This window comes from Somniosus microcephalus, chromosome 8 (assembly GCF_052327205.1).
Source record: "Somniosus microcephalus isolate GS21.2 chromosome 8, FLI_Smic_1.0, whole genome shotgun sequence".
NCBI lineage: Eukaryota > Metazoa > Chordata > Chondrichthyes > Squaliformes > Somniosidae > Somniosus > Somniosus microcephalus.
In genome coordinates, this window is record NC_140994.1 from 203,830,008 (window position 1) to 203,855,611 (window position 25,604).

The 25,604-nt window shown below is 46.5% G+C and overlaps 1 protein-coding gene across 4 annotated transcripts in view; it reads right to left on the bottom strand.

Annotated features, from left to right (window-relative positions):
* The window catches only part of LOC147114056 (glucocorticoid receptor-like), a 220,816-nt gene that overhangs the window by 26,092 nt on the left and 169,120 nt on the right, over positions 1 to 25,604 (bottom strand). For all 4 annotated transcript variants that reach the window (XM_085995628.1, XM_085995627.1, XM_085995626.1 and 1 more), the window contains one exon: positions 20,013 to 20,179. In XM_085995628.1, coding sequence (XP_085851754.1) covers positions 20,013 to 20,179 — 167 coding nt within the window. The remainder of the gene's footprint in view (positions 1 to 20,012; positions 20,180 to 25,604) is intronic.

Consider the following 25,604-nt stretch of genomic DNA (forward strand, 5'->3'; position numbering starts at 1 on the left):
GGCAAACTTCGAAGGGATGAGAAATTAATTGACTGAAGTAAACAGGCTGAACTGTTATGGGCAACGATATAGACAAAACAGTGGAAGTAATAAATATTTGGTACATTACAAAACCAGAACATACCCCTAAAAGGCAAAGGCTCCACTGTGTACGTAAGCCACCATGGTGAACAAATTATGTAAGTGACAGTATCAGGCTAAAAGAAAAAGCTTACACAAATGCAAGGAAAAAAGTGGAAATCCAACAGACCAGCAGAGCTATAAAATCAACAAAGGGATTCAAAGAAAGGAGTAAGAGGTGCAAAAAGTAATATGAAAACAAAAATCAAAGCCAACAGTGATAAAGGGGAATGTGGGCTCATTATGGACAATAAGGAAATGGTAGACTTGTTAAATGAGTACTTTGTATCTGTTTCCAGTGGAAAAAAAAGATAAAATACCACCAGTACCTAAAAATAAGTCACGTGGAGGAATTTAGTGGATTTAATATAGGTAAAAAGAAATGGTGCTAGAGAAAGTACTAAGAATTAAAATATGCAGGGCCCGATGGTCTCCTACCCCAGAGTACTAAAAGAAATAGCTGAGGAAGTTGTAGATGCATTAGCCATAATTTTCCAAACAGTCCCTCTCTGATTTCTGAGGAATTGTTCCATCTAGGAAAATCTTGTTCCTTTTTTTCCCCCCAATCAGCTTGACTTCTGACTATCCTCAGAGGAAATTTGCAGGCAGCCTACAAGATATCCACGCTGTTACACTGGAAGTTTGGGCCTGGATACCCAACTTAGATATTAACATTTGATTTGCTTGCTACTATCATATGAAATAAGAAGACGGCTGCCTATGAGTTTTAGAGTCAGTGCATGGCCCTTTTACCTCTGGATCTGGGTGCAACAGTTGGGTAGAACACGGTCCTCCCTGTACTGCAAGCTGGGCCTAAATCCAGCTCAAACTCATGGGCTGAAAGTGGTCCCTGTCTGCTGGATTGAAGGGATTCAAATTTATAACAGCCTGAATACAGTTCCTAGTGGGAGCAAGATCCCAGTGCTCAACAATCAATTAAAAGACTGTCCATTAAACAGCCAGCTTCAGACTCTATTCACTCACAAGACAACTTCAGAGAGGCTTGAGAGAAATCAGCAACCCAAATTCATAAAATAAATAGAAAATCAATTAAAACTATTTAACTCATTAGTATGAAGAGTTCCCTACAAAAGCTAATTTTGAATCATTCATTATTCAATTTTTACTGATTTTTTAGGAACGTTTTCCTTCAGACACTATTTTGAAACCATTTACAACTGATTAAACGTACAAGACTGTTCATTAAACATGTATTTTATTCTCCCTGCAACATGCTAGAAGCACCACCACACCTTCAGGAGAGAATCTTTTTTGACCCTGGCAGAATGGATCTGGAGAGAAAGCAAAACAAATATAATCCTAACTGCAGTAATACAGTGTAATGATCAATAACATGTCATTCTATAGTGGACACTAGGTGGAGCCGTAGAGCTGTGTAGAGCTGTATAAGACTACACTACCCAGCTGTATGTATATTAAGACTACATTACCCATGAGACACTAGGCTACCCACAAGGCAGCAGTCAAGATGGATGCCTCTACAGACACTGTACCTAGTCCACATGTGCTCAATAAAAGTGTCTAGCAAAAGCTAGCTGTGTTCATAATAAGAATGTCGATTTATTAATGAACGTAAGATGGTACCAGGATACCAAGAGTTGTAAATATCTGCTAAAAAATTGTGAAAAGCGACATGCAGAATTTGAAGCCACCAGAGCGTTTGAATCTCGAGGGAAATGTCGACTACAATTGGTGGATTTTTAAACAACAATTCGAACTCTACATTGCTGCCATCGGATTCGGTACGAAGCCAGACGCAAGAAAAATAGCGTTGCTGCTTACAGTTGCAGGCCCACAGGCGATAGAGGTATTTAATACATTTGTATTTAATCCAGAGGAGAACAGAGAAAAATTAGAAGATGTGCTAAAAAAATTTGATGCACATTGCTCTCCCAAAAAGAATGAGACCTATGAAAGATACATCTTCTGTTCTCAGACACAGCAGCAAAATGAGACTTTTGATAGCTTTATAACTGATCTGAAACTGAAAGCACAGACATGTAATTTCTCTGAGCTGAAATCATCCATGATTCTGACCAGATTGTGTTTGGTATTCATGATAAAAAAGTCAGGGAACGTCTGTTGAGAGAAACCGAACTAAATTTGGAAAATGCGGTGAAAATATGCCAAGCCAGCAAGCTAGCTCGAAAGCACGCGAAGACTTTCAGTGAAATCAATAATAATGCGATTGTAATGAGTGATAATGCTGCTGTCGGTGCTGTGTCCTACAAGGGGAAGAAACGTGGGCAGAACAGAAATGAAAAGCAATCGGAGGATGAAATTTTTAATTGTAAACGCTGTGGTTACAAACACCAGTTAAGACGATGCCCAGCGTTTGGAAAAATGTGCACAAAGTGTAATGGAAAGAATCACTTTGCCAAACAATGCTTTTCAAAAGTAAAAACTAAGAAAGGGCAACGAGTTAATGTAATTGAGGACACTGATTTAAGTGAGACATTTTTTGTACAAATGGTGTCATGTGACAATGTCAAAAATGATACAGAAAATGTGCAGCCCTCAGATATGGACAATGCTGAACATAAAGTCAATGCAGTAAAAGTGGACAAATGGATGATCCCACTGCAGATAAATGGAGCATTAGTTACATTGAAACTAGACACTGGGGCAAAAGCAAACTTAATCAGTATGAGTGACATTAAATATATGAAAGAAAAGCCCAAAATACAGAAAAAGTCAGTACTACTGAAGAACTATAATGGACAGAAAATAGATAGCTTAGGTGTATGCAGAGTTAAAGTGACAGTCAAAGACAAAGTGCATCATCTCATGTTTTCTGTTGTGGCTGAAGGGCTTGATTCTCTACTAGGTGACAAAGCTTGTGAAGACTTAGAACTGGTCAAGAGAGTCTACCGTATAAACTGTGCCATAAGCAGACCAGATGACTCAGGTGATGAAGCAGAGAGCCCATCAAGGATGAAAAGGCCAAAGGGTATCCATGTCTTCAAAAAGCCTAGTTTCTCCAAGAAAGAAAGAAAAATACTTTAAGGTCAAAGAGAAGCCAAAGGAAGAAAAGCACAAAGAGGAAAAACACAAGGAGAAAAAGTCCAAAGATATAACCGCAGCAGATGTTGTTGAGCAGTGGAAAAAGAAGAAGCCTGCACCAGAGCAGGAAGCAGTTCCGGTGGATACTCCTCCTTCCCTCAGGCCAATCTTTGGTGTTCCATTAGCCGAGGCTGCTGAAAGGACTATGCTGTATGATGGGATCCAGCTGCCAGCAGTTTTTTGAGAGTGCATTGACTACATTGAGAGTTATGGCATGAAGAGTGAAGGAAACACTGAAACCCTCTCCAAGCAAAGATAGCAAGGAGACCTCGATCTATACAAGAGCAGATTGATGACAATGCCGCAACTGCATCTTGTCATTCACCGCCAGAACAATCTCATGAAGACACATCAGACTTACCCGTGTTGAGAAGATCCACACGTGAAGTAAAAAAGCTGGATAGACTTAATCTTTGAGTACAATGTAAAGCTTTGAAAATGTGTTGACTGTTTTGAAAATGTTTATGTTTATAGAGCACTAACAAAAGTGTTACTGATATTATCTTAATTGTTTTCTTGAAAGTTGATTGATATTGATTTTGTTAAACCTCAAAGAAAGGGGGATGTAATGATCAATAACATGTCATTCTATAGTGGACACTAGGTGGAGCCGTAGAGCTGTATGTATAAGACTACACTACCCAGCTGTATGTATATTAAGACTACATTACCCATGAGGCACTAGGCTACCCACAAGGCAACAGTCAAGATGGATGCCTCTACAGATACTGTACCTAGTCCACATGTGCTCAATAAAAGTGTCTAGCAAAAGCTAGCTGTGTTCATAATAAGAATGTCTATTTATTAATGAACATAAGATACAGGACAAGGGAACCCCTCAAGGTGGTTCTGCTCTGTAACATTGATATCAAACTAGTCAAAATTATTTTTTGTCTCCTATGTTTCAGGATTCTATTGCACCAAATACTCCACAGGGTTTCTTTCAATATACCCACAATGGGCCAATAGACTGGCTAACTAAAACTTCAAAAAAATGTTTGAGCAAAGATAAACAACATATTTTGCCTTTTGCTATTGTTAACTGATAATTTGTTATAATTGATGTCAGTATAACAACCTTCAACATATTTACCACTGACAGTATAAATCCCATCTGTTTGCTTAGAGCTGGTGCCAAGCATTTAAGAGGTCTGGCTGAACAGCTGGTTTACTGAGTTGTCCCAATGGAGCTATGTTCTAAAGGTTTATTTCCTATCACCAATTTAATATACATGCTAATTAATTGTCTCCCAATAACACATTACTGTTTGCAAGAAAACAATTAGGTGGGATTGCAAACAGACTTGCTCATGGGTAAAAGAAACATTTCATTCTGACAAGTGAGTTTACCATTACTCCAGTGAGCGTGTGTGTTTTCATACAAATTTCTGCTAACACTTTATGTTTTGCCATTGTTGGCCGTCAGCAGCAGTAAAGAGTAATTCCAGAAATAAGGAGAGAGGCGGAGTGCGCCCTGCATTTAGCACTTTCTAGGTAATGCAGACAATGGGTCCTCAACAAGGAGTGCTAGCGACTTCCACTGTTGTCTTTAAGGTATCCAAAACCATTTTGCTTTGTGACCCAAAAAGATCTGAATTGGAGCACATTCAGGAATTTCCATATAAAACAGTTAAGGTGATATACCTATCAATTCATCCAATGAAAAGCGACGAGTTAAGACAGTAACTATAGGTTTTTATTGGCTAATTAACAGAGCCCACCCTCGTGGGTGATCGGATCCAACAAGGAGGAATACCAGCCAGTCGACCACCTTTATACCTGGGCAAGTAGGTGGAGCCATGGGCGGAGTCAGCAGTGGTCAGCCCAGGTATAACAGCGTGACAAGAGGCGACCTCGTGTAGTGATACAACAGTGTAAACAGTGATAACCATAGTGTAACGATATAACAGTGATAACCATAGTGTAACGATAAAAGTGGTTTACCACATAAGGTAACTGATGCAGTTCTATATTTATGAATCTATAATAACCTGTCAGTGGTGGAAAAAATTTAGAGACCATAATCCAGGACAAAATTAATTGTCACTTGGAAAAACATTAATTAAAAAAGTGACAGCCAGCTAAAATTTGTTAAAGGTAAATCGTGTTTGACTAATTTGATTTGAGTTCTTTGATGAAGTAATGGAGAGGCTTGATGAGGTACTGTGGTTGATGTTGTGTATATGGACTTTTGAAAGTGCCACATATTAGACTTGTTAGAAAAATTGAAGCCCATGGGATTAAAGGGACAGAGTCAACATGGATATGAAACTGGCTAACAGACAGAAAGCAGAGAGTAGTGGTGAATGGTTGTTTTTCAGTCTGGAGGGAGGTGTACAGTGGTGTGCCCCAGGGGTTGGTATTAGGACCACTGCTCTTATTGATATATATTAATGACCTGTACTTGGGTATAAAGGGCATCATTTCCAAGTTCGCAGACAACACATAACTCAGATACGTAGTAAACAGTGAGATGATAGCAGACTTCAGGAGGACATAGACAGACTTATGAAATGGGCAGACAAATGGCATATGAAATTTAATGCAGAGAAGTCTGATGTAATGCATTTTGGAAGGAAGAATGAGGAAAGGCAATATAAACTAAATGGTGTATATGGACTTTTGAAAGTACCACATATTAGACTTGTTAGAAAATTTGTCTTGACAAAGGGTTTCGACCTGAAACGTTGACTCTATTTCTCTCTCCACGGATGTTGCCTGGCCTGCTGAGTTTTTCCAGCATTTTCTGTTGTTACTTCGGATTTCCAGCATCTGCAGTATTTTGCTATCATATAAACTAAATGGTGCAATTTTAAAGAGGGTGCAGGACCTGGGGGTTCACAGACACAAATCTTTGAAAGTGGCAGGACAAGTTGTGAAGGCTGTTAAAAAAAAGCATTTGGGATCCTGAACTTTATAAATAGAGGCATAGAGTACAAAAGCAAAGAAGTTATGCTAAACCTTTACAAATCACTTGTTAGGCCTCAGCTGGAATATTGTGTTCAATTCTGGGCACCACACTTTAGGAAGGATGTCAAGGCCTTAGAGAGGGAACAGAGGAGATTTACTAGAATGGTACCAGGGATGAGGACTTCAGTTATGTGGAGAGACTAGGGAAGCCAGGATCGTTCTTTTTAGAGCAGAGAATGTTTGGGGAGATTTAATAGAGGTGTTCAAAATTATAAAGTGTTTTGATAGAGTAAATAAGGAGAAATTGTTTCCACTGACAGGAGGGTTGTTAATCAGAGGACACAGATTTAAGGCTAAAAGAACCAGAGCAAAGATGAGAATTTTTTTTTACACAGCGAGTTGTTAATGATCTAGAATGTCCTGCCTGAAAGGGCGCTGGCATCCGATTCAATAGTAACTTTCAAAAGGGAATTGGAAATACACTTGAAAAGGAAAAATTTGCAGGGCTATGAGGAAAGAACAGGGGAGTGGGACTAATTGGATAGTATTAGGGTAACTGATAGCTTGGTGAAATTAAAATGATGTGATTCTGAAACTAACTCCATGGTACATGGGCCTAGAAATTGGGTTCTGGTCTTGCCAGGGCTGTAGCGCCAGAAAGTTTGCGCCAGCGGTAATGCGGCAGCGCGCGACGAAAATTCGGGTGCGCCGGGCCCAGACGGCGGCGGGCGCTAAAACCCTCCTTTAGCGCCTCAAAACGGGCGTGAACTTGGGTTTCCCGGCGCTAATCCCCCGCTGCGGCACCCGATGCGGTGCGGCAGGCGGGGGAACTGCAGGCCTCCTCCTCCTGTTAAGGAGGAGCTGCCTGCAGCCGACAACTGTCCGGCGGATTGACCCGACATCTGAGCCCGGCACCTCGGGGAAGTGCCGGGCTCGCATGAGACACTGATCAGGGCCGCGGGGGGGGGGAATGCAGGAGTCCGGGAAGGGAGGTGCGGGCAGGCGGCCGCCGGGAACGCGGCCGGCCGCCGCTCCACCTTTATGCGCCGGCGCACACTGGGGGAAGACTCTGTTGCCAGAGTCTTAGTTGCGCCTGCCACGGGCGAGGCGGGCGCAACTGAATTTCGGCTTGGGGCCGGGTTACCACGGCAACCGGGACGCTGCGCACACCGATGACGTCATCGGCGCAGCGCTACCGGTGCAACGCCGATTTAGGGCCCCAGGGAATTTCTCAACTGGCCATAACTCCGGCGCTAGGCCCTCTAGCGCCTCAAATGCGGCGCTAAGCCTACCGAATTTCTAGGCCATGGAAATGATTGCAATCCTTTGATTGGCTCATGAACTAATCTTGAAGGTACAGTTACCTAGTTCAAGAAGAAGAAAAATAACAAAGAATAAAATAAAGGCAATCTCAGCCCAGTTGACCCTGCAAAGTCCTCCTCACTAAAATCGGAGGGCTGGTGCCCAAGATGGGAGAGTTGTCCCACAGACTAGACAAGCAACAGCCTGACATATTTGTACTCATAAAATCATATCCTTCAGCCAACATCCCAGACTTCATCATCATCATTGGGTATGTTCTGTCCCACCAGCAGGGTAGTGGTACATGGTCGAGTGGGAGTAGCTCAGGGTGTTCTTAACATTGACACCGGACCCCATGACGTTTTCAGATCAAACAAAGTAAAGAAAACCACCTGTTCATCATCAATTATCACCTCAACGGATGAATCAGTACTCCTCGATGCTGAACATCAGTTGGAGGATGCTCTGAGGGAATAACAATATAGAACTATTCACCGTGTGGCTCAGTCATTGGATATATTTGCCGAGCCTTTGGGAGAGCATTTTTCCCTCATCTTTCAAGTTGCTTTTTCCTCCACTTTCTGTTCACCTGTAACAGACAGAATCTCCAACCAAGAGGGTGATCTGCTCCCAGGTCTTAGTCAGTATCTCTCCAGAAAAGGTTACGAGTGATGAAAGAGCAATCTCGGTCAACCTTCCAATCTTCCTTCCAACCTTTTGAAGAAATGGCCCCCATCAATGCCCACCCCCCCAAATGGGGGGAATTAATAGTACTCATTGAACTGTTGTCAATGGAGCTTAAATCTCAAAATCAAACCATGCCATAAGATGTTAATTCACCTGTAGACTGCCCCATCAGAAACATTGATTTATTGCTTGCTTTCAGACGAATCTCTTCATGCTTGGGCTTATATTGACTGAACGGTAGCATAGTGGTAATGTTACTGGGCTAGTAATCCAGAGGCCTGGACTAATGATCCACAGATGTGAGTTCAAATCAAATTTAAATTCAGTTAATGAAATAAATCTGGAATAAAAAGCTAGTATCAGTAATGGTAACCATGAAACCATAAAAACCCATCTGGTTCACTAATGTCCTTTAGGGAAGGAAATCTGCCATCCTTACCTGGTCTGGCCTATACGTGACTCACAGCAATGACTCTTAACTGCCCTCTGAAAGGGCCTAGCAAGCCACTCAGTTGTAACAAACTGCTACAAAACACAAGAATAAAATAATAAGGACCACCTAGCATCGACCTTGGCACTGGCTAGACACGACAATAGTACACCCAGCCCAGTCGACCCTGCAAAGTCCTCCTCACCAACATCTGGGGACTTACGCCAAAATTGGGAGAGCTGTCCCACAGACTAGTCAACAACAGCCTGACATAGTCATACTCACAGAATCATACCTTTCAGCCAATGTCCCAAACGGCAGGACAGACCCACACTAGGTGTGCCAGCACAGTGGTATACAGTCGGGAAGGAGTGGCCCTGGGAGTCCTCAACATTGACTCCAGACCCTATGAAGTCTCATGGCTTCAGGTCAAGCATGGGAAACCTCCTGCTGATTACCACCTACCCCCCTCCCTCAGCAGATGAATCAGTACTTCTCCATGTTGACCACCACTTGGAAGAAGCACTGAGAGTAGCAAGGGCACAGAATGTACTCTGGGTGGGGGACTTCAATGTCCATCACCAAGCGTGGCTCGGTAGCACCACTACTGACAGAGCTGGCCGAGTCCTGAAAGACATAGCTGCCAGTCTGGACCTGCGACAGGTGATGAGAAAACCAACACGAGGGAAGAACCTACTTGACCTCGTCCTCACCAATCTACCTGTCGCAGATGAATCTATCATGACAGTATTGGTAGCAGTGACCACCGAACAGTCGTTGTGGAGACAAATCTCCGTCTTCACACCAAGGACACCCTCCATCGTGTTGTGTGGCACAGCCACCGTGCTAAATGGGATAGATTTAGAACAGATCTAGCAGCTCAAAACTGGGCATCTAGGAGGCGCTATGGGCCATCAGCAGCAGAATTATATTCCACCACGATCTGTAACCTCATGGCCTGGCAATCCCTCACTCTACCATTACCATCAAGCCAGGGGACCAACCCTGGTTCAATAAGGAGTGTAGAAGAGCATGCCAGGAGCAGCACCAGGCATGCCTAAACATGAGGTGCCAACCCAGGGAAGCTGCAAAACAGGACAACATGCATGCTAATAAGTGGAAGCAGCAGTGCTATAGACAGGACTAAGCGATCCCACAATCAACGATCAATTTAAAGCTCTGCAGTCCAGCCACATAAGAACATAAGAAATAGAAGCAGGAGTAGGCCATTTGGCCCTTCGAGCCTGCTCCGCCATTCAATGAGATCATGGCTGATCTTCTGCCTCAACTCCATTCACCGGCCGTATCGCCATATCCCTTGATGCCGTTACTAGTCAGAAATCTGTCGACTTCGGTTTTGAACATACCCAATGACTGAGCCTCCACAGCCCTCTGGGGTAGAGAATTCCAAAGATTCACCACCCTCTGTGTGAAGAAATTTCTTCTCATCTCAGTCCTGAATGGCCTACCCTTTATCTTGAGGCTGTGGCCCCTGGTTCTAGACACCCCAGCCAAGGGAAACATTCTCCCAGCATCCATCCTATCAAGCCCTGTAATAATTGTGTGTGCTTCAATGAGATCCCCTCTCATTCTTCTGAATTCAAGAGAATACAGGCCTAGTTTACTCAATCTCTTCTCGTACGACAGTCCCGCCAGCCCAGGAATCAATCTCGTGAACCTTCGTTGCACTCTCTCTCTATGGCAAGTATATCCTTCCTTAGGTAAGGAGACCAAAATTGTACACAGTACTCCAGGTGTGGCCCTATATAATTGGAGTAAGACTTCTTTACTCCTGTACTCAAATCCTCTTGTAATGAAGGCCAGCATACCATTTGCCTTCCTAATGGCTTGCTGCACCTGCACATTCACTTTCAGTGACTCATGTACAAGGATACCAGGTCCCTTTGAGCATCTGCATTCCCCAATCTTTCACCATTTAGGAAATACTCTGCCTTTGTTTTTTCTACCAAAGTGGATAACTTCACATTTATCCACATTATATCCATCTGCCAGGTTCTCGCCCACTCACTGAGCCTGTCGAGATCCCCTTGAAGCCTCTTCACAACTGACACTGCCACTTAGCTTTGTATCATCAGCAAATTTGGAAATGTTACATTTAGTCCCCTCATCCAAATCATTGATATAGATTGTGAATAGCTGGGGCCCAAGCACCGATCCTTGCGGTACCCCACTAGTCACAGCCTGCCATCCTGAAAAAGACCCATTTATCCCTACTCTTTGTTTTCTGTCTGTTAACCAATTCTCACTCCATGCTAGTATATTACCCCCAATTCCATGTGCCCTAATTTTGTTCACCAACCTTGTGTGGGACCTTATCGAAGGCCTTCTGAAAATCCAGATACACCACATCTACCGGTTCCCCTTTGTCTACTCCACTAGTTACATCCTCAAAGAACTCCAATAGGTTTGTCAAACAGGATTTCCCTTTCATAAATCCATGTTGACTCTGCCCAATCTGACTATTAGTTTCTAAGTGCCCAGTTATTGCATCCTTTATAATAGATTCCAGCATTTTCTCAACTACTGATGTGAGGCTAACAGGTCTGTAGTTCCCCGTTTTCTCTCTCCCTCCTTTCTTAAATAGCAGGGTGTTGAGATACCGCGGCAAACGTGGGAGTCGAGACCAGAGTTGATGGAACACAACTGCTTTAATTTACATCATGGCAAAACAATTGAAGTTAAAAAGCCCGCGCAACCACTTAAATACTCCCCAGACAGGAAGTGCTCCCGGCAGCCTGTCCCTGCGGGAAACAAGTTGCCGGAGGAAAGGGCCCACAGCTGGGGGCGGCTGCTGCCGGCAGTGCGCCTGCGTAAACTGCCTGTGCCGCCGTGAGTGGATTATGTCCAATGGTGGCGTGTCGCCACAGAGCTCCCCCGAGAATCCGCTTAGGAGGAGTGGCCGAGTCGTGACGGTGGTCTAATGGTTCTGCCGGAGCGGCTCTGAGTGGCCGCCGGTCTAGTTGGTGGGGCCGGGCGGTTCACTGCCGGCTGTGCTGGCTTGCTGGCGGGACGGCCTCTAGTTGGAGGTCGGGCCACGGGGACCTGTTCCCCTGGTTCTGTGTGAGCTGGTTTGAGTCGGTTGATGGAGACCGTTTCGACCCTGTCGCCGAATCGCAGCTTGAAGACCTTGTCCCCGGTTTGTAGTACCTCGTACGGTCCGTCGTACGGGGGTCCGCGGTGTGCGTCGTGTCGCACGAAGACGAAGCGTGCCTGCTGTAAGTTTGGCGGGACGTGAGGTGCGTGTTTGCCGTGTCGGTTAACCGGAAGTGGGGCGAACTGTTGAGCAGAAGAGAAAGAGTTGAGCCGCTGTTCGGCCGACCAAGGCGTGGTAGCCTCCGGGAGGAATTCGCCTGGTACGCGCAGCGGTTGTCCGTAGACTAACTCTGCTGCTGAGGACTGGAGGTCTTCCTTGACCGCGGTGCGTAGGCCTAGTAGCACCCACGGTAGGCGGTCAGTCCAGGTACTGTCCTGCAGACTGGCGCGGAGTGAGACCTTGAGTGACCTGTGGAAGCGTTCACACAGCCCGTTGGCCTGCGGGTGGTACGCCGTGGTTCGGTGGAGCGTCACCCCGAGGTTGTGTGCTGTGGCCGTCCAGGGTTCGGAGGTGAACTGGGCGCCTCTGTCGGAGGTTATGTCGGCCGGTACGCCGAACCTCGCGACCCAGGTGTTAACGAATGCCCTGGCGATGTCGGCTGTGGTGGTGAAGGTCAGCGGCACTGCCTCAGGCCAGCGTGTGTAGCGGTCGACCATCATGAGGAGATAAGTTTGGCCTTGCGATGGCGGCAGAGGACCGACGATGTCGACGTGTACATGGTCGAAGTGGCGGCTGGGTACCTCGAAGTCTCCCAGGGGTGCTTTTGTATGCCGCTGCACTTTAGCCCGTTGGCAGGCGAGGCAGGAGTTGGCCCAAGTCCGAACATCTTTGCCGAGGCCGCGCCAGACGAAGCGCTGGGAGAGGAGTTTGACGGATGCGCGGGAACCCGGATGGAAGAGCCCGTGGAGCGCGTCGAAGATGCGGCGGTGCCAGGTTGCAGGGACAACCGGCCTGGGTTGGCCGAGTGAGACGTCGCAAGTGACTGCCGTGGCTTCGGGCCCGTGCGCGACCTTGGCTAGGCGTAGCCCTGGCAGGCTGGTAGCCGCCGAGAGGAGGTCTGGGTCCGTGAGCTGGGCCGCTGCTAGTTGCGCGTAGTCGACCGCTAGGTGATTCGCGCAGATGGCAGGATGGGAAAGGCAGTCGGCGACAACGTTGTCTCTACCGGAGACGTGCTGGATGTCCGTAGTAAACTCGGACACGGCCGCGAGCTTGCGTTGCTGCCTAGCGGACCAGGGGTCAGTGTTCTTGGCCATCGCGTATGTGAGCGGCTTGTGGTCCACGTACGCGGTAAAGGGGCGGCCCTCCAGGAGGAACCTGAAATGGCGGACCGACAGGTGGAGCGCGAGGAGCTCGCGGTCGAAAGTAGAGTATTTGACCTCCGTGGGGCGCAGTTGGCGGCTGTAGAAGGCAAGTGGCTGCCACGCGCCATTGACCCACTGCTCCAACACGGCTCCGACCGCAACCCGGGCATCGGCCCTCAGGTGCGCGAGCAGGGTGGCGTCGGCGAGCGCGTTTTTGGTGGCGTCGAAGGCGGCTGACGTGTCAGCGGTCCAGGCTACGGCCATCTTGCCGGATTTACCTCGGAGGGAGTCGTATAGGGGCTTCATGAGAGCTGCAGCTCTGGGGATGAACTCCTGGAGGCACTTGATGGTTTTGGGGAGGGGGAATTGCTGGACGGCCTGCACCTTGTTGGGCAGGGGGACGGCCCCAGCAGGGGTGATGTGGTGGCCGAGAAAGTCGATCTCGGCTAGGCCGAATTGGCACTTCGCCGGGCTGAGGATGAGCCCGTGTTGGGCTAGGCACCCGAACAGGATGCAAAGGTGTTCGAGGTGTTCCTGTTTGGAGGAGCTGGCTACGAGAATGTCGTCTAAATAGACGAATAGGAAGTTCAGGTCCCGGAGGACTGAGTCCATAAGGCGCTGGAAAGCCTGGGCTGCATTCTTGAGGCCGAAAGGCATCCTCAGGAACTCGAACAGGCCGAATGGGGTGATGACGGCCGTTTTGGGGATGTCCGCGGGGTGTACGGGGACTTGGCGGTAACCGCACACCAGGTCGACCTTGGAGAAGACGGTTCGTCCGGCCAGTTGGGCCGAGAAGTCCTGGATGTGCAGCACTGGGTATCGGTCGGGGGTGGTGGCGTCGTTGAGGCGGCGGTAGTCCCCGCAGGGGCGCCAGTCTCCGCCGGGCTTGGGGGCGATGTGGAGGGGCGAGGCCCAAGGGCTGCTGGAGCGGCAGATGATGCCGAGTTGCTCCATGGTGGTGAACTCGGCCCGCGCGATTTCCAGCTTGGCCGGGTTGAGTCTGCGGGCGTGGGCAGAGACCGGGGAGCCGGTGGTGGGGATATAGTGCTCCACACCGTGTTTGGCGGCTTTGGCCGAAAAGGTCTGGTTAGTGAGGGCGGGAAACTCGGCTAGTAGTGCCGAGTAGTCGTTCGTGGCTCTGGCGAGGCAGTAGGTCGTCAGGCCGGCCGAACGGGCCGGGGTGAATGCGCCAGGGATGGGGGGCCATAGTGTTGATGTCGACGAGGCGATGTTTCGGAATGTCGACAAGGAGGCCGTGGGCGCATAGGAAGTCGGCGCCGATGAGTGGGCAAAGGACCTTGGCTGTGAGGAACTCCCAGCGGTAGCGGCGGCCAGCGAGGTCGAGCGTGACCATGCGGGTGCCATATGTGCGGATGTCAGAGCCATTGGCTGCGGCCAGCGTGATACCCCGTGCGCTGTGTTGGATTTCGAGGGCGGAGGCGGGGGTGATGCTGTGCTGGGCTCCTGTGTCGCACAGAAATCGGCGGTTGGTGTTGTCGTCGGTGACGTACAGTAGGGGCCCCTTTTGCCCCGCGGCCATCGTGGGGGCCGGTGCGGGGGGGGGGGGGTTTGAAAGTGCACGGCGGCGTGCAGCGTTGGGCCCTAGTGCCAAAACGGGTGTGGTAGTAGCAGTGACCCGGAGTGGAAGGGCAGTCGGGCCTAGTGGGCCGGGGGGACTGCGTGGTCGTTGCCGTGAGGTCGGGTGCGACGTCACGGGCGGTCTGTGCGGAGAGCAGCCGGTCGGCCTTTTCGGCTATCTCGTTCAGGTCCATGGAGCCAGACTCCACAATGAGCGGGCGGATGCTGGCGGGGAGCTGCCGAATGAAAAGCGTGCGAAAGAGGGCGCCGGGTTTTTTGTCATCCGAGAGGGACAGCATGTGGGACAGCAGGTCTGATGGTGAAGCGTCACCAAGGCCTGGGAGGTCGAGGAGTTGGCAGTTGCGCTGGTAGGAGGACGCCTGAAATTTTTTAAGGAGCGCGGCCTTCAGATGTTCGTACTTGCCTTCCTCTGGTGGATCCTGCAGCGCTGCCCAAACCTTGGGGACTGTGGCGCAGGTGAGAGAGGCGACGAGGTAGTCGTACTTCGTGGCGTCGACTGTAATGCTTCTCAGCCGGAATCTGGACTCGGCTTGAACGAACCAGGCCTCGGTCAGGTTCTCCCAAAAGTCCGGTAGTTTAACCGTGACTGCGTTTGTATCCGCCATGCTAGCTTAGGATTCGTCCATCACGTCGGGGTCACCAGTGTTGAGATACCGCGGCAAACGTGGGAGTCGAGACCAGAGTTGATGGAACACAACTGCTTTAATTTACATCATGGCAAAACAAGTGAAGTTAAAAAGCCCGCGCAACCACTTAAATACTCCCCAGACAGGAAGTGCTCCCGGCAGCCTGTCCCTGCGGGAAACAAGTTGCCGGAGGAAAGGGCCCACGGCTGGGGGCGGCTGCTGCCGGCAGTGCGCCTGCGTAAACTGTCCGTGCCGCCGTGAGCGGATTATGTCCAATGGTGGCATGTCGCCACAAGGGTTACATCTGCTATCCTCCAATCTGCACGAACCATTCCAGAATCTATAGAATTTTGGAAGATGACAACCAATGCGTCCACTATCCCAATGGCCACCTCTTTCAAAACCCTAGGATGTAGGTCATCCAGTCCTTGGGATTTATTGACTTTTAGTCCCATTAATTTTGCTAGTACTGTTTTTCTATTAATAATAATTTCTTTAAGTTCCTCATTCTCGTCACACCCTTGGTTTTCTCATATTTCTGGGAGGTTTTTTGTCTCTTCCTCCGTGAAGACAGAAAAAGTATTCATTTAATTTCTCTGCCATTTCCTCATTCCCCATTATAAATTCTCCCGTCACGGCCTGTAAAGGACCTACATTTACCTTCGCCAGTCTTTTCCTTTTCACATACCTATAGAAGCTTTTACAATCCGTTTTTATATTTTTTGATAGTTTGTGCTCATATTCCATTTTCCCTTTCTTCATCAATTTCTTGGTCCCTCTTTGATGATTTCTAAAAAGATCCCAATCCTCAGGCTGACCGCTTTTTCTGGCAACTTTATAAGCTTCCTCCTTTGACTTAATACTAGCTTTAATTTCTTTTGTTAGCCATGGTTGGATCACTTTTCCTTTTGGGTTTTTATGCCTGTGAATGGTGGTGGACCATTAAACAACTAACGGGAGGATTATTCCCATCCTCAATGATGGTGGAGTCCAGCGCGTGAGTGCAAAAGACAAAGCTGAAGTGTTTGCAACCATCTTCAGCCAGAGGTGCCAGATGGATGGCCTCCTCCTGAGGTCCCCACCATCAGAGAAGCCAGTCTTCAGCCAATTCGATTCACTCCACGTACTAACAAGAAATGTCTGCGCGCACTGGATACAACAAAGGCTATGGGCCCCGACAAAATTCCGGCTGTCGTGCTGAAGACTTGTGATCCAGAACATGCCGCATCCCAGCCAAGCTGTTCCAGTACAGCTACAACATTGGCATCTTTCTGACAATGTGGAAAACTGCCCAGGTATGTCCGGTCCACAAAAAGCAGGACAAATCCAATCCAGCCAATTATCGCCCCATCAGTCTACTCTCAATCATCAGCAGAGTGATGGAAGGTGTCATCAACAGTGCTATCAAGCAGCACTTACCAATAACCTGCTCACTGATGCCCAGTTTGGGTTCCGTCAAGAGCACTCGGCTCCCGACCTCATTACAGCCTTGGTTCAAGCATGGACAAAGGAGCTGAATTCCAGAGGTGAGGTGAGAGTGACTGCCCTTGACATCAAGGCAGCATTTGACTGAGTGTGGCATCAAGGAGCCCTAGTAAAACTGAAGTCAATGGGATTCGGGGGGGGGGAAAACGCTCCACTGGCTGGAGTCATACCTAGCATAAAGGAAGATGGTTGTGGCGGTTGGAAGTCAATCATCTCAGCCCCAGGACATCGCTGCAGGAGTTGCTCAGGGCAGTGTCCTCGGCCCAACCACCTTCAGCTGCTTCATCAATGACCTTCCCGCCAACATAAGGTCAGAAATGGGGATGTTCGCTGATGACTGCAGTGTTCAGTGCCATTCGCAACTCCTCAGATAATGAAGCAATCCATGCCCGGCTGCAACAATACCTGGATGACTTTCAAGCATGGGCTGATAAGTGGCAGATAACATTTGCACCACACAAGTGCCAGGCAATGACCATCTCCAACAAGTGAGAGTCTAACCACCTCCCCATGACATTCAACAGCAATACCATTGCTGAACCCCCCACCATCAACATCCTGGGGGGTCACCATTGGCCAGAAACTTAACTGGACCAGCCACATAAATACTGTGGCAACGAGAGCAGGTCAAAGGCTAGGTATTCTGTGGCGAGTGTCTCACCTCCTGACTCCCCAAAGCCTTTCCTCCATCTACAAGGCACAAGTAAGAAGTGTGATGGAATACTCTCCACTTGCTTGGATGAGTGCAGCTCCAACACTCAAGAAGCTCGACATCATCCAGGACAAAGCAGCCTGCTTGATTGGCACCCCATCCACTATCTTAAACATTCACTCCCTCCACCACCAGCGTACTGTGGCTGCAGTGTGCACCATCTACAAGATGCACTGTAGCAACTCGCAAAGGCTTCTTCAGCAACACCATCCAAACCTGTGACCTCTTCTACCTAGAAGGACAAGGGCAGCAGGCGCATGGGAACACCAACACCTCCAAGTTCCCCTCCAAGTCACACACAATCCTGACTTAGAAGTATATCACCAATCCTTCATCGTCGCTGGGTCAAAATCCTGAAACTCCCTACCTAACAGCACTGTGGGAGTACAATCACCACATGGACTGCAGTGGTTCAAGAAGGCGGCTCACCACCACCTTCTCAAGGACAATTAGGGATGGGCAATAAATGCTGGCGTTGCCAACGATGCCCACATCCCGTGAATAAAAAAAAAACCAGTCACAGGAGAGAAAACTAGCACTATCAGAAGGACTAGCACCATCACAAAAACACTTCTACCAATTACTATAGTGGACAGACATGTCTGCAACAAGTAGGTTGGTGAGGATGAGGTCAAGTCAGTTACTTCATTAATCCAACTCACCATCTGATAAAGGCCCAGGCTGGCAGTTATGAGCCAGCTCAGTGAACAATGGTACAACCGAGCCACTCTTGGAAGTCCCCACCCGTGATACATTCAGTGTTGGCCTTGGCTCCGTGCTAGCACTCGTCTCCAAGTCAGAAGGTCACGGGTTCATGCCCCACTCTTTACAGCCAATGAAGTTCTTTTTTGAGGTGTAGTTACTGTTGTAAGGTAGGGCAACGTGGCAGCCAATTTGCACACAGCAAGGTCCCACAAACAGCAATGAGATAATGACCAAGAATTATGTTTTAATGATGTTGGTTGAGGGCTAAACATTGGCCAGGATACTGGGGGAGCCCCTCTGCTCTTCTTTGAAGAGTGCCATAGGATCTTTTACATCCACCTGAGAGGACAAACGGGGCCTTAGCCCAACATCTCATCTGAAAGACTGCAACTCCGACAGTGCAGCACTGAAGTATCAGCCTGGATTATGAGCTCAAGTCTCCGGAGTAGGACTTGAACCCAGAACCTTCTTGACTCAGTGTGCTACCACTAAACAAAGGCTGATACCTATATTATCCTATAGACTGTTGGTAAGTCCTTTTTAGAATATAGAGATGATAGAGATTGTCATTATATCTGAGCTAACATGTCCTTTTGATTAAGTGTTTTAATCTTCCAGATACACGAATCACTAAAAAAGTAGCGACACAGGTAAATTAGGTAATAAAAAAGCAAACCACGTACTGGGGTTCATTTTTAGAGGGATAGCATTGAAAAGCGGAGAAGTTATGTTAAACTTGTATCGAACCTTGGTTAGACCACACTTGTAGAATACTGTGCACAGTTTATAAAAAGGATATAGAGGCATTGAAAAAGGTGAAGAAGATTCACAAGGATGATACCAGAACTGAGAGGATATACTTATCAGGAAAGGCTGAACAGGCTGGGACTCTATTCTCTAGAAGAGAGAAGGCCGAGAGGTGACCTGATCGTGGTCTTTAAGATAATGAAAGGGTTTGATAGGGTAGACGTAGGGAAAGTGTTTCCACCTGTGGGCGATGTCATAAATATAAGATAGTCACTAATAAATCCAATAGGGAATTCAGGAGAAACATCTTCACCCAGACAGTGGTACAAATGTGGAATGTGCTACCACAAGGAGTGGTTGAGGCAAATAGCTTAGATACATTTAAGGGGAAGCTAGATAAGCACGAGAAAGGAATAGAACGATATGCTGATAGGGTTCAATGAATAGGGGTGGGAGGATGCTCGTGTGAAGTATAAATGCCGACATAGACCAGTTGGGCTGAAAGGCCTGTTTCTGTGCTGTAGACTCAATGTAATCCATGAGCCATGGAGTGATGAGCCTGTTTTACAATTAAACCATGGAGTGATAAGCTGATGAAATTTTGTTCTGGAGCTACTTCTTACCATTGGACACCAGTTAGAATGCAGGCTTTGCTAATATTCACATTTGACTGACTTGTTAATGTAAAATAGAGTGGACAGCTATCTGGGATGGACAGATAAACAACAAATTTGTAGAGTTTAATTGAGTCACATTCAGTGCCTCATAACAGCTAGCCATATAGCAGTATTGACAGAAGTTGCCTGTGGTGACAAAACAGTCCTTTTAGGCAGAGGCTTGTGCTGGATGACCCAGGAATCGGTGATATGATCAGATAACCTTGTGTTATAAAGGCCAGCATCATTACTGGCAGCTATGCTCTGGAAAGTCGGTTGCAGAGATCATACTTTGTTTTTCTAAATGAACAATGCGTTGTTTTTGATATTTTACCCCTCAACAAATATTGACAAATCTTACCCTGGAGTACTTGGTTTCAGTAATTTTTATTCTGCAGTGCTCTTTTACCTTTGCAGAGCTGGCACTCATGGATTTAGTATAACCAAATATTTCTTTATGATATTCAGTCTTTTTTTTAAAGATAGAAAGTTTGCAAGTGTATGGACATACTAGAACAGGACCCACTGCTTACCTTCTACAGCTCTCTTAAAGAAAACTTTGCAACTGCCACAAGTAAGAACACCATAATGACATCCAGATGCTTCATCTGAGCAAACCAGACAGACTTTGGCAGGTGGCCCGGAGGAGGCAGTTGAGGTGGAGGCTGTTGATGAGCTTCCTTCAGATTTCAGGCCGGAGCTGGAAGAAAAAAAAAGTTTAGTTCAAATAAAAATAGCCAGATTTAGCAAACAGAAATGTTCAAATAAGTGTTTAAATTTAAACCATCTCCTGTTAAATTTGTATCACCTGCCAATGACATTTTCTCTGGCACTGATACAATTTAGTTCTCTGAAAGAACAGCTCCAAACTTTAATATTTAACACAAAGTCTCGTCCCAGGCTCACCAAACCATTACTGGGAATTTGCTGGCAGCATTACAATCACACTTTACAAAATTAATGAAACTTCGGACTTTTCTATTTGAGATTGCCTTCTTCAGAGCTTCCATTAACTGTGGCAAGTACTGTTCAAGGGTTTTCTTCAAAGACCATGCCGTTGCATCATTTTCCTGCTTTCAGTGGTTTAAGTGAATGCTTGCTCTATCTCGGATCCCTGGCTCCACTTGATCTTCGCTGAAGTCTTGCTTTTAATTCTCTTTTGCCACATTATCAACTGAACTCAAAGTCACAAGTCATTTAATTTTCTAGCCTTCTGCTGTCAGTATTTTGGCCTTCATCCTGTTCAGATTTATTTTCTGACTGCTTCTTGAAAGTTGAATTCAAATGAAAAGCACCGGCTGAACATGATTATCTTGTAGCAACTATAAATTTATTACAGCTGAAATTAAAATTTCTCAGGCAATTATCCAAATATCACACGGAGGCAAGGAAATGGAATGAGGTCACAGCATCTGAATAAAATATTCTACATCATGTATATATTGCTACTTCATGTAGACTATATCCCCAGGGCCTGATAATCTACATCCTAGGGTACTTAAGGAAGTGGTCCTAGAAATAGTAGATGCATTGCTGATAATCTTCCAAAATTCTATAGACTCTGGCACAGTTCCCATGGATTGGAGGGTAGCTAATGTAACCACACTATTTAAAAAAGGTGGTAGAGAGAAAACGGGGAATTATAGACCGGTAAGCCTGACATCGGTAGTGGGGAAAATGCTAGAGTCCATTATAAAAGATGTAATAGCAGAGCACTTGGAAAACAGTGACAGGATCGGACAAAGTCAACATGGATTTACAAAAGGTAAATTGTGCTTGACTAATTTATTGGAATTTTTTGAGGATGTAACTGGTAGAATAGATAAGGAAGAACCAGTGGATGTGGTGTATTTGGACTTTCAGAAGGCTTTCGATAAGGTCCCGCATAAGAGATTAGCGTGTAAAGTTAAAGCGCATGTGATTGGGGGTAAGGTACTGACTTGGATAGAGAACTGGTTGGCAGACAGAAAGCAAAGAGTTGGAATAAACGGGTCTTTTTCCGAGTAGCAGTGACTAGTGGGGTACCGGAGGGATCGGTCCTTGGACCCCAGCTAGTCACAATATAATGATCTAGACGAGGGAACTAGATGTAATAGTGTATCTCCAAGTTTGCAGACGACACAAAGCTGGGTGCGCGTGTATACTGTGAGGAGGATGCCGAGAAACTCCAGGATGATTTGGACAGGTTGGGTGATTGGGCAGAAGCATGGTAGATGCAATATAACGTGGATAAATGAGAGGTTATCCACTTTGCTGTCAAAAACAGGAAGGCAGATTATCTGAATGGCAATAGATTGGGAGAAGGGGAAGTGCAACGAGACCTGGGTGTCCTTGTGCACCAGTCGCTGAAGGTAAGCATGCAGGTGCAGCAGGTGGTTAAGAAGGCAAATGGTATGTTGGCCTTCGTAGCGAGAGGGTTTGAGTACAGGAACAAGGATGTCTTGCTGCAGTTGTACAGGGCCTTGGTGAGACCACACCTTGAGTATTGTGTGCAGTTTTGGTCGCCTTATCCGAGGAAGGATGTTCTTGCCATGGAGGGAGTTCAGCGAAGATTCACCAGACTGATACCTGGGATGGCAGGAATGACGTATGAAGAGAGATTGGGTTTATATTTGCTGGAGTTTAGAAGATGAGAAGGGATCTCATTGAAACTTATAAAATTCTGACAGGACTAGATGCCGGAAGGATGTTCCCGATGGCGGGGGAGTCCAGAACCAGGGCTCACAGTCTAAGGATAAGGGGTAAGCCATTTAGGACTGAGATGAGGAGGAATTTCTTCACCCAGAGAGTGGTGAACCTGTGGAATTCTCTACCACAGAAGGCAGTAGAGGCCAATTCATTAAATACATTCAAGAAGGGGTTAGATATATTTCTTAAGGCTAAAGGGATCAAGGGATATGAGGAGAAAGCAGGGACAGGGTACTGAATTTGGATGATCAGCTATGATCTCATTAAATGGCGGAGCAGGCTTGAGGGGCCGAATGGCCTACTCCTGCTCCTATCTTCTATGTTTCTATATCAACATGGCAAGTTGACCAGCTTTATACTGAAGAGAGATGGACACAAACATAAAATCCATTGCTATTTACATAAATTTTCTTTGTTACTCACAGACAAGGATCTCTGAGAACTTTCATGTATCCCTCACCACCCGCATCAACCTACCATCCCTTCCAACCCCACTTCATTCTGCATCCGCCCGGAGAAAACTCTCCCCAGTCATTTACAACTACACTTTCAAATTCCAAATTGTCTAGCCTTTGGCCCTTCATTCGCCACGATACTTCTGCAGCTGTCGAGCTGCTCATCCACTCTCTCACCTTTGAGGCTCTTGGGCCCCAGCAAAACCTGTACTCTCTCCCATCCAAGTTGATATTCCTGGGATGGCCACGATCTTCGTTTTCTCAAGTCCATGGGCACAGACTTGAACGTTTCTGGTGCACAACTGGTTTAGCCATCCATTGCCACATCTGGCTGGACCATATCTAGCACTGTTGGGCTTTGCTCTTCTCTGCCAAAACTGGCCACTATCCCAAGATCATCCTGGAAAGCAAAGTTAACACCCATCTTCTTTTCGCCACTACCAACCATCTCCCCAGACCCCTTTCCCCTGCTCGCTCCACCCTCATTTCCAATAAGTGCCGAGAGCTCAGTGATGAAGATTGAGGTCATTTGTTCAACTGCCTCTCCCCATTCCTATTAAGCTAAACCTCCCCCAAGGTTTCCTCCTCCCATAGTCCTGAACCCATGTCTTTCTCTAGCTTTTCTCCCATTTCCCCTCATGCCTTCTCCGACCTGATCTTGTCCATGAGACACACTAATCTCTTGATCCCTGTTAAGTCTGTGTGTCCCAGTTATGCTTATTATAAATCACTGGACACAGACCACAAGAATAACTAACAGGTCTTTACTATTCGGAGGTCAGGGCTGAACTGCCCAGCAAATCCCTACACAACACTTATATACCGGTGTGGTCACCACCGGTATTACAGTATACAGCAGCCAAGAGAAAGTAGTACATCTCTTAAGGTAGTTCTCTTAAGGTGGAACAGGTTACATACACCACAATCCCGTTCTCACCAAACGGCTGACCTCACAAATTCCCTTCCTGGCCCCCATGCTAGATGTCATTTTAAATGTTTCTCTCTTCTGTCCCCCTCCTCAGAAAATTCACCCTTGACCCCTTTATCCTTGCAAACTACTGCCCCAAACCAACCTCTCTTTTCTCGAAGGCCTTGAACATGTTGTTGCATCCCAAATCTGTACCTATCTTGCCCACAACTTCATGTTTTAATTTCTCCAATAAGGTATCCGTCCCTGCCACAGCATTGTCCTCCTAGCTAAACAAAAACGCATGGAGCAAGAGACGGTGAAACAGTACACAGGGTAATGCGTACACATGACTGCCTGGTGATTGCATTTCTCTCCCTCTTGAAAATGATGAAGCAGATTATAGAACACATCTAGCAACCGTCATGTCCCCATGTGTAGTGGTAGTTTCACATGAAGATCAAGGATTGAAAAATGAATGGAATTGTGGAATTCAATCTCTAAAACGTTGATAAAAATTCAACAACCTCATGTAATATGAAATTCAGTCACCATCAATGAGTGGCTCAATAATAATGGCAGCTTTCACCCATGTTATAGAGTGGCATAGAAATTGTCCCCCTCCCATCTTCAACTTATGTGCTCAGTATTACAGGTAAAATACACATCTCCATGTGCTGTACTAGTGAGCCATATACATAGTTGTATCAACAATATTCTGGCAGAGTCCCAAAAATCTGCTAACCCTGCTCATTCAGGGACTGGTGGCACGAACAAGGAGACTTAAAAAGAGAGGCATTATTTACTATGTTATCTGTGCCTATTTAGCTGATGATCAGTGTGGTTAAAAATGTCAATTAGGATCAAAATAAATGGACGCCCACCTGACTTGCAGGGATATGGAGTTGTATGCATAATACAGATTTTAAATTGGGACAATAAAAAAAAATGGAGGATTTAGCAGGGAGGTTGACACACAATGTTCTACTATTTTTGCTGAGTTTATTTTTGGAAAGTCTGGCGCAAAACTGAATTATTACTGGCTATCTGAAATTATCAAAGCATGGTAACAAGACATCGTAATATTTGAACCAACATTAAAACTCATGGCATATGAAAGGCTTCGGAACTGACCCCATTAACACGGCCGTGACTGCACACAGCAAGAGCAAGGATACCTACCACTTTTCATCTTGAAAGCATGACACACTAGATAATGAAAATAAAAACCCAGTAACAAAACAAATGGCTTTCAGAAAATGGCAGCTGCCATCATTTGGAAAAATACACAAGGACAAGCAGCTCAGCACAGTTCAGTCCTGGAATCTCTCCAGCTCCTAATGGCTTCAAGGGCACAGACAGTCCAGTTCAGAATGCAGCACAACAAAATCTGTTCCAGAACCTCAAACCCCAATAAACAGACTGAGTGACAGTTTCTGCCCAAGAAAATACTGACACTTTCTTCATTATGCTTGATTGGACATTATGGAAACAAAAAGGAACAGTTCCCTCCCTCTTTTACACCCCCGACTGTTGAATCACGGAGAAAGTGAAACCAATGTGCCAATGCAAACGCAAAGCATTCTTCCGTTGGTACTGTCAGGAGCAGATGTTTTACCAGATGCAGACAACAGCCAAATGCTTTACACTATTGGCCCCAATTATTAATTGCTTAGTGCTAAACCATTTTTGAAATTAGTCTTGGATTTCAAAAAAAATTCTTCATTTCTTTAACTCATGCGCACTGTCTTGAGCTGCGATTCTCAAAACTTCTCTCATTTTAAATGCAAGTCCTCGACTAAGTATGTCCTGCTCCATTGCAGCCATTAGAGCACAAACTCTTTGGCCTGGAGTGTCCACTAGATTGTGCTGGAATTTGCCCAAAATCGGCCAAACCAGCGTGAAAGATCAAGTAATTTCAAGCGCAAATTAAGTCCAGCATAAATCAAGTTTACGCGGCATTTTGCGCTGGTTTAAAAATCATTGTGCGGGAAGCCGGCCCCGCCCACAAAACTGGCCACGCCCCCAAATTGAATTAATCACCATGGTGAGTTTCTGCTAAACTGACTGCTGTA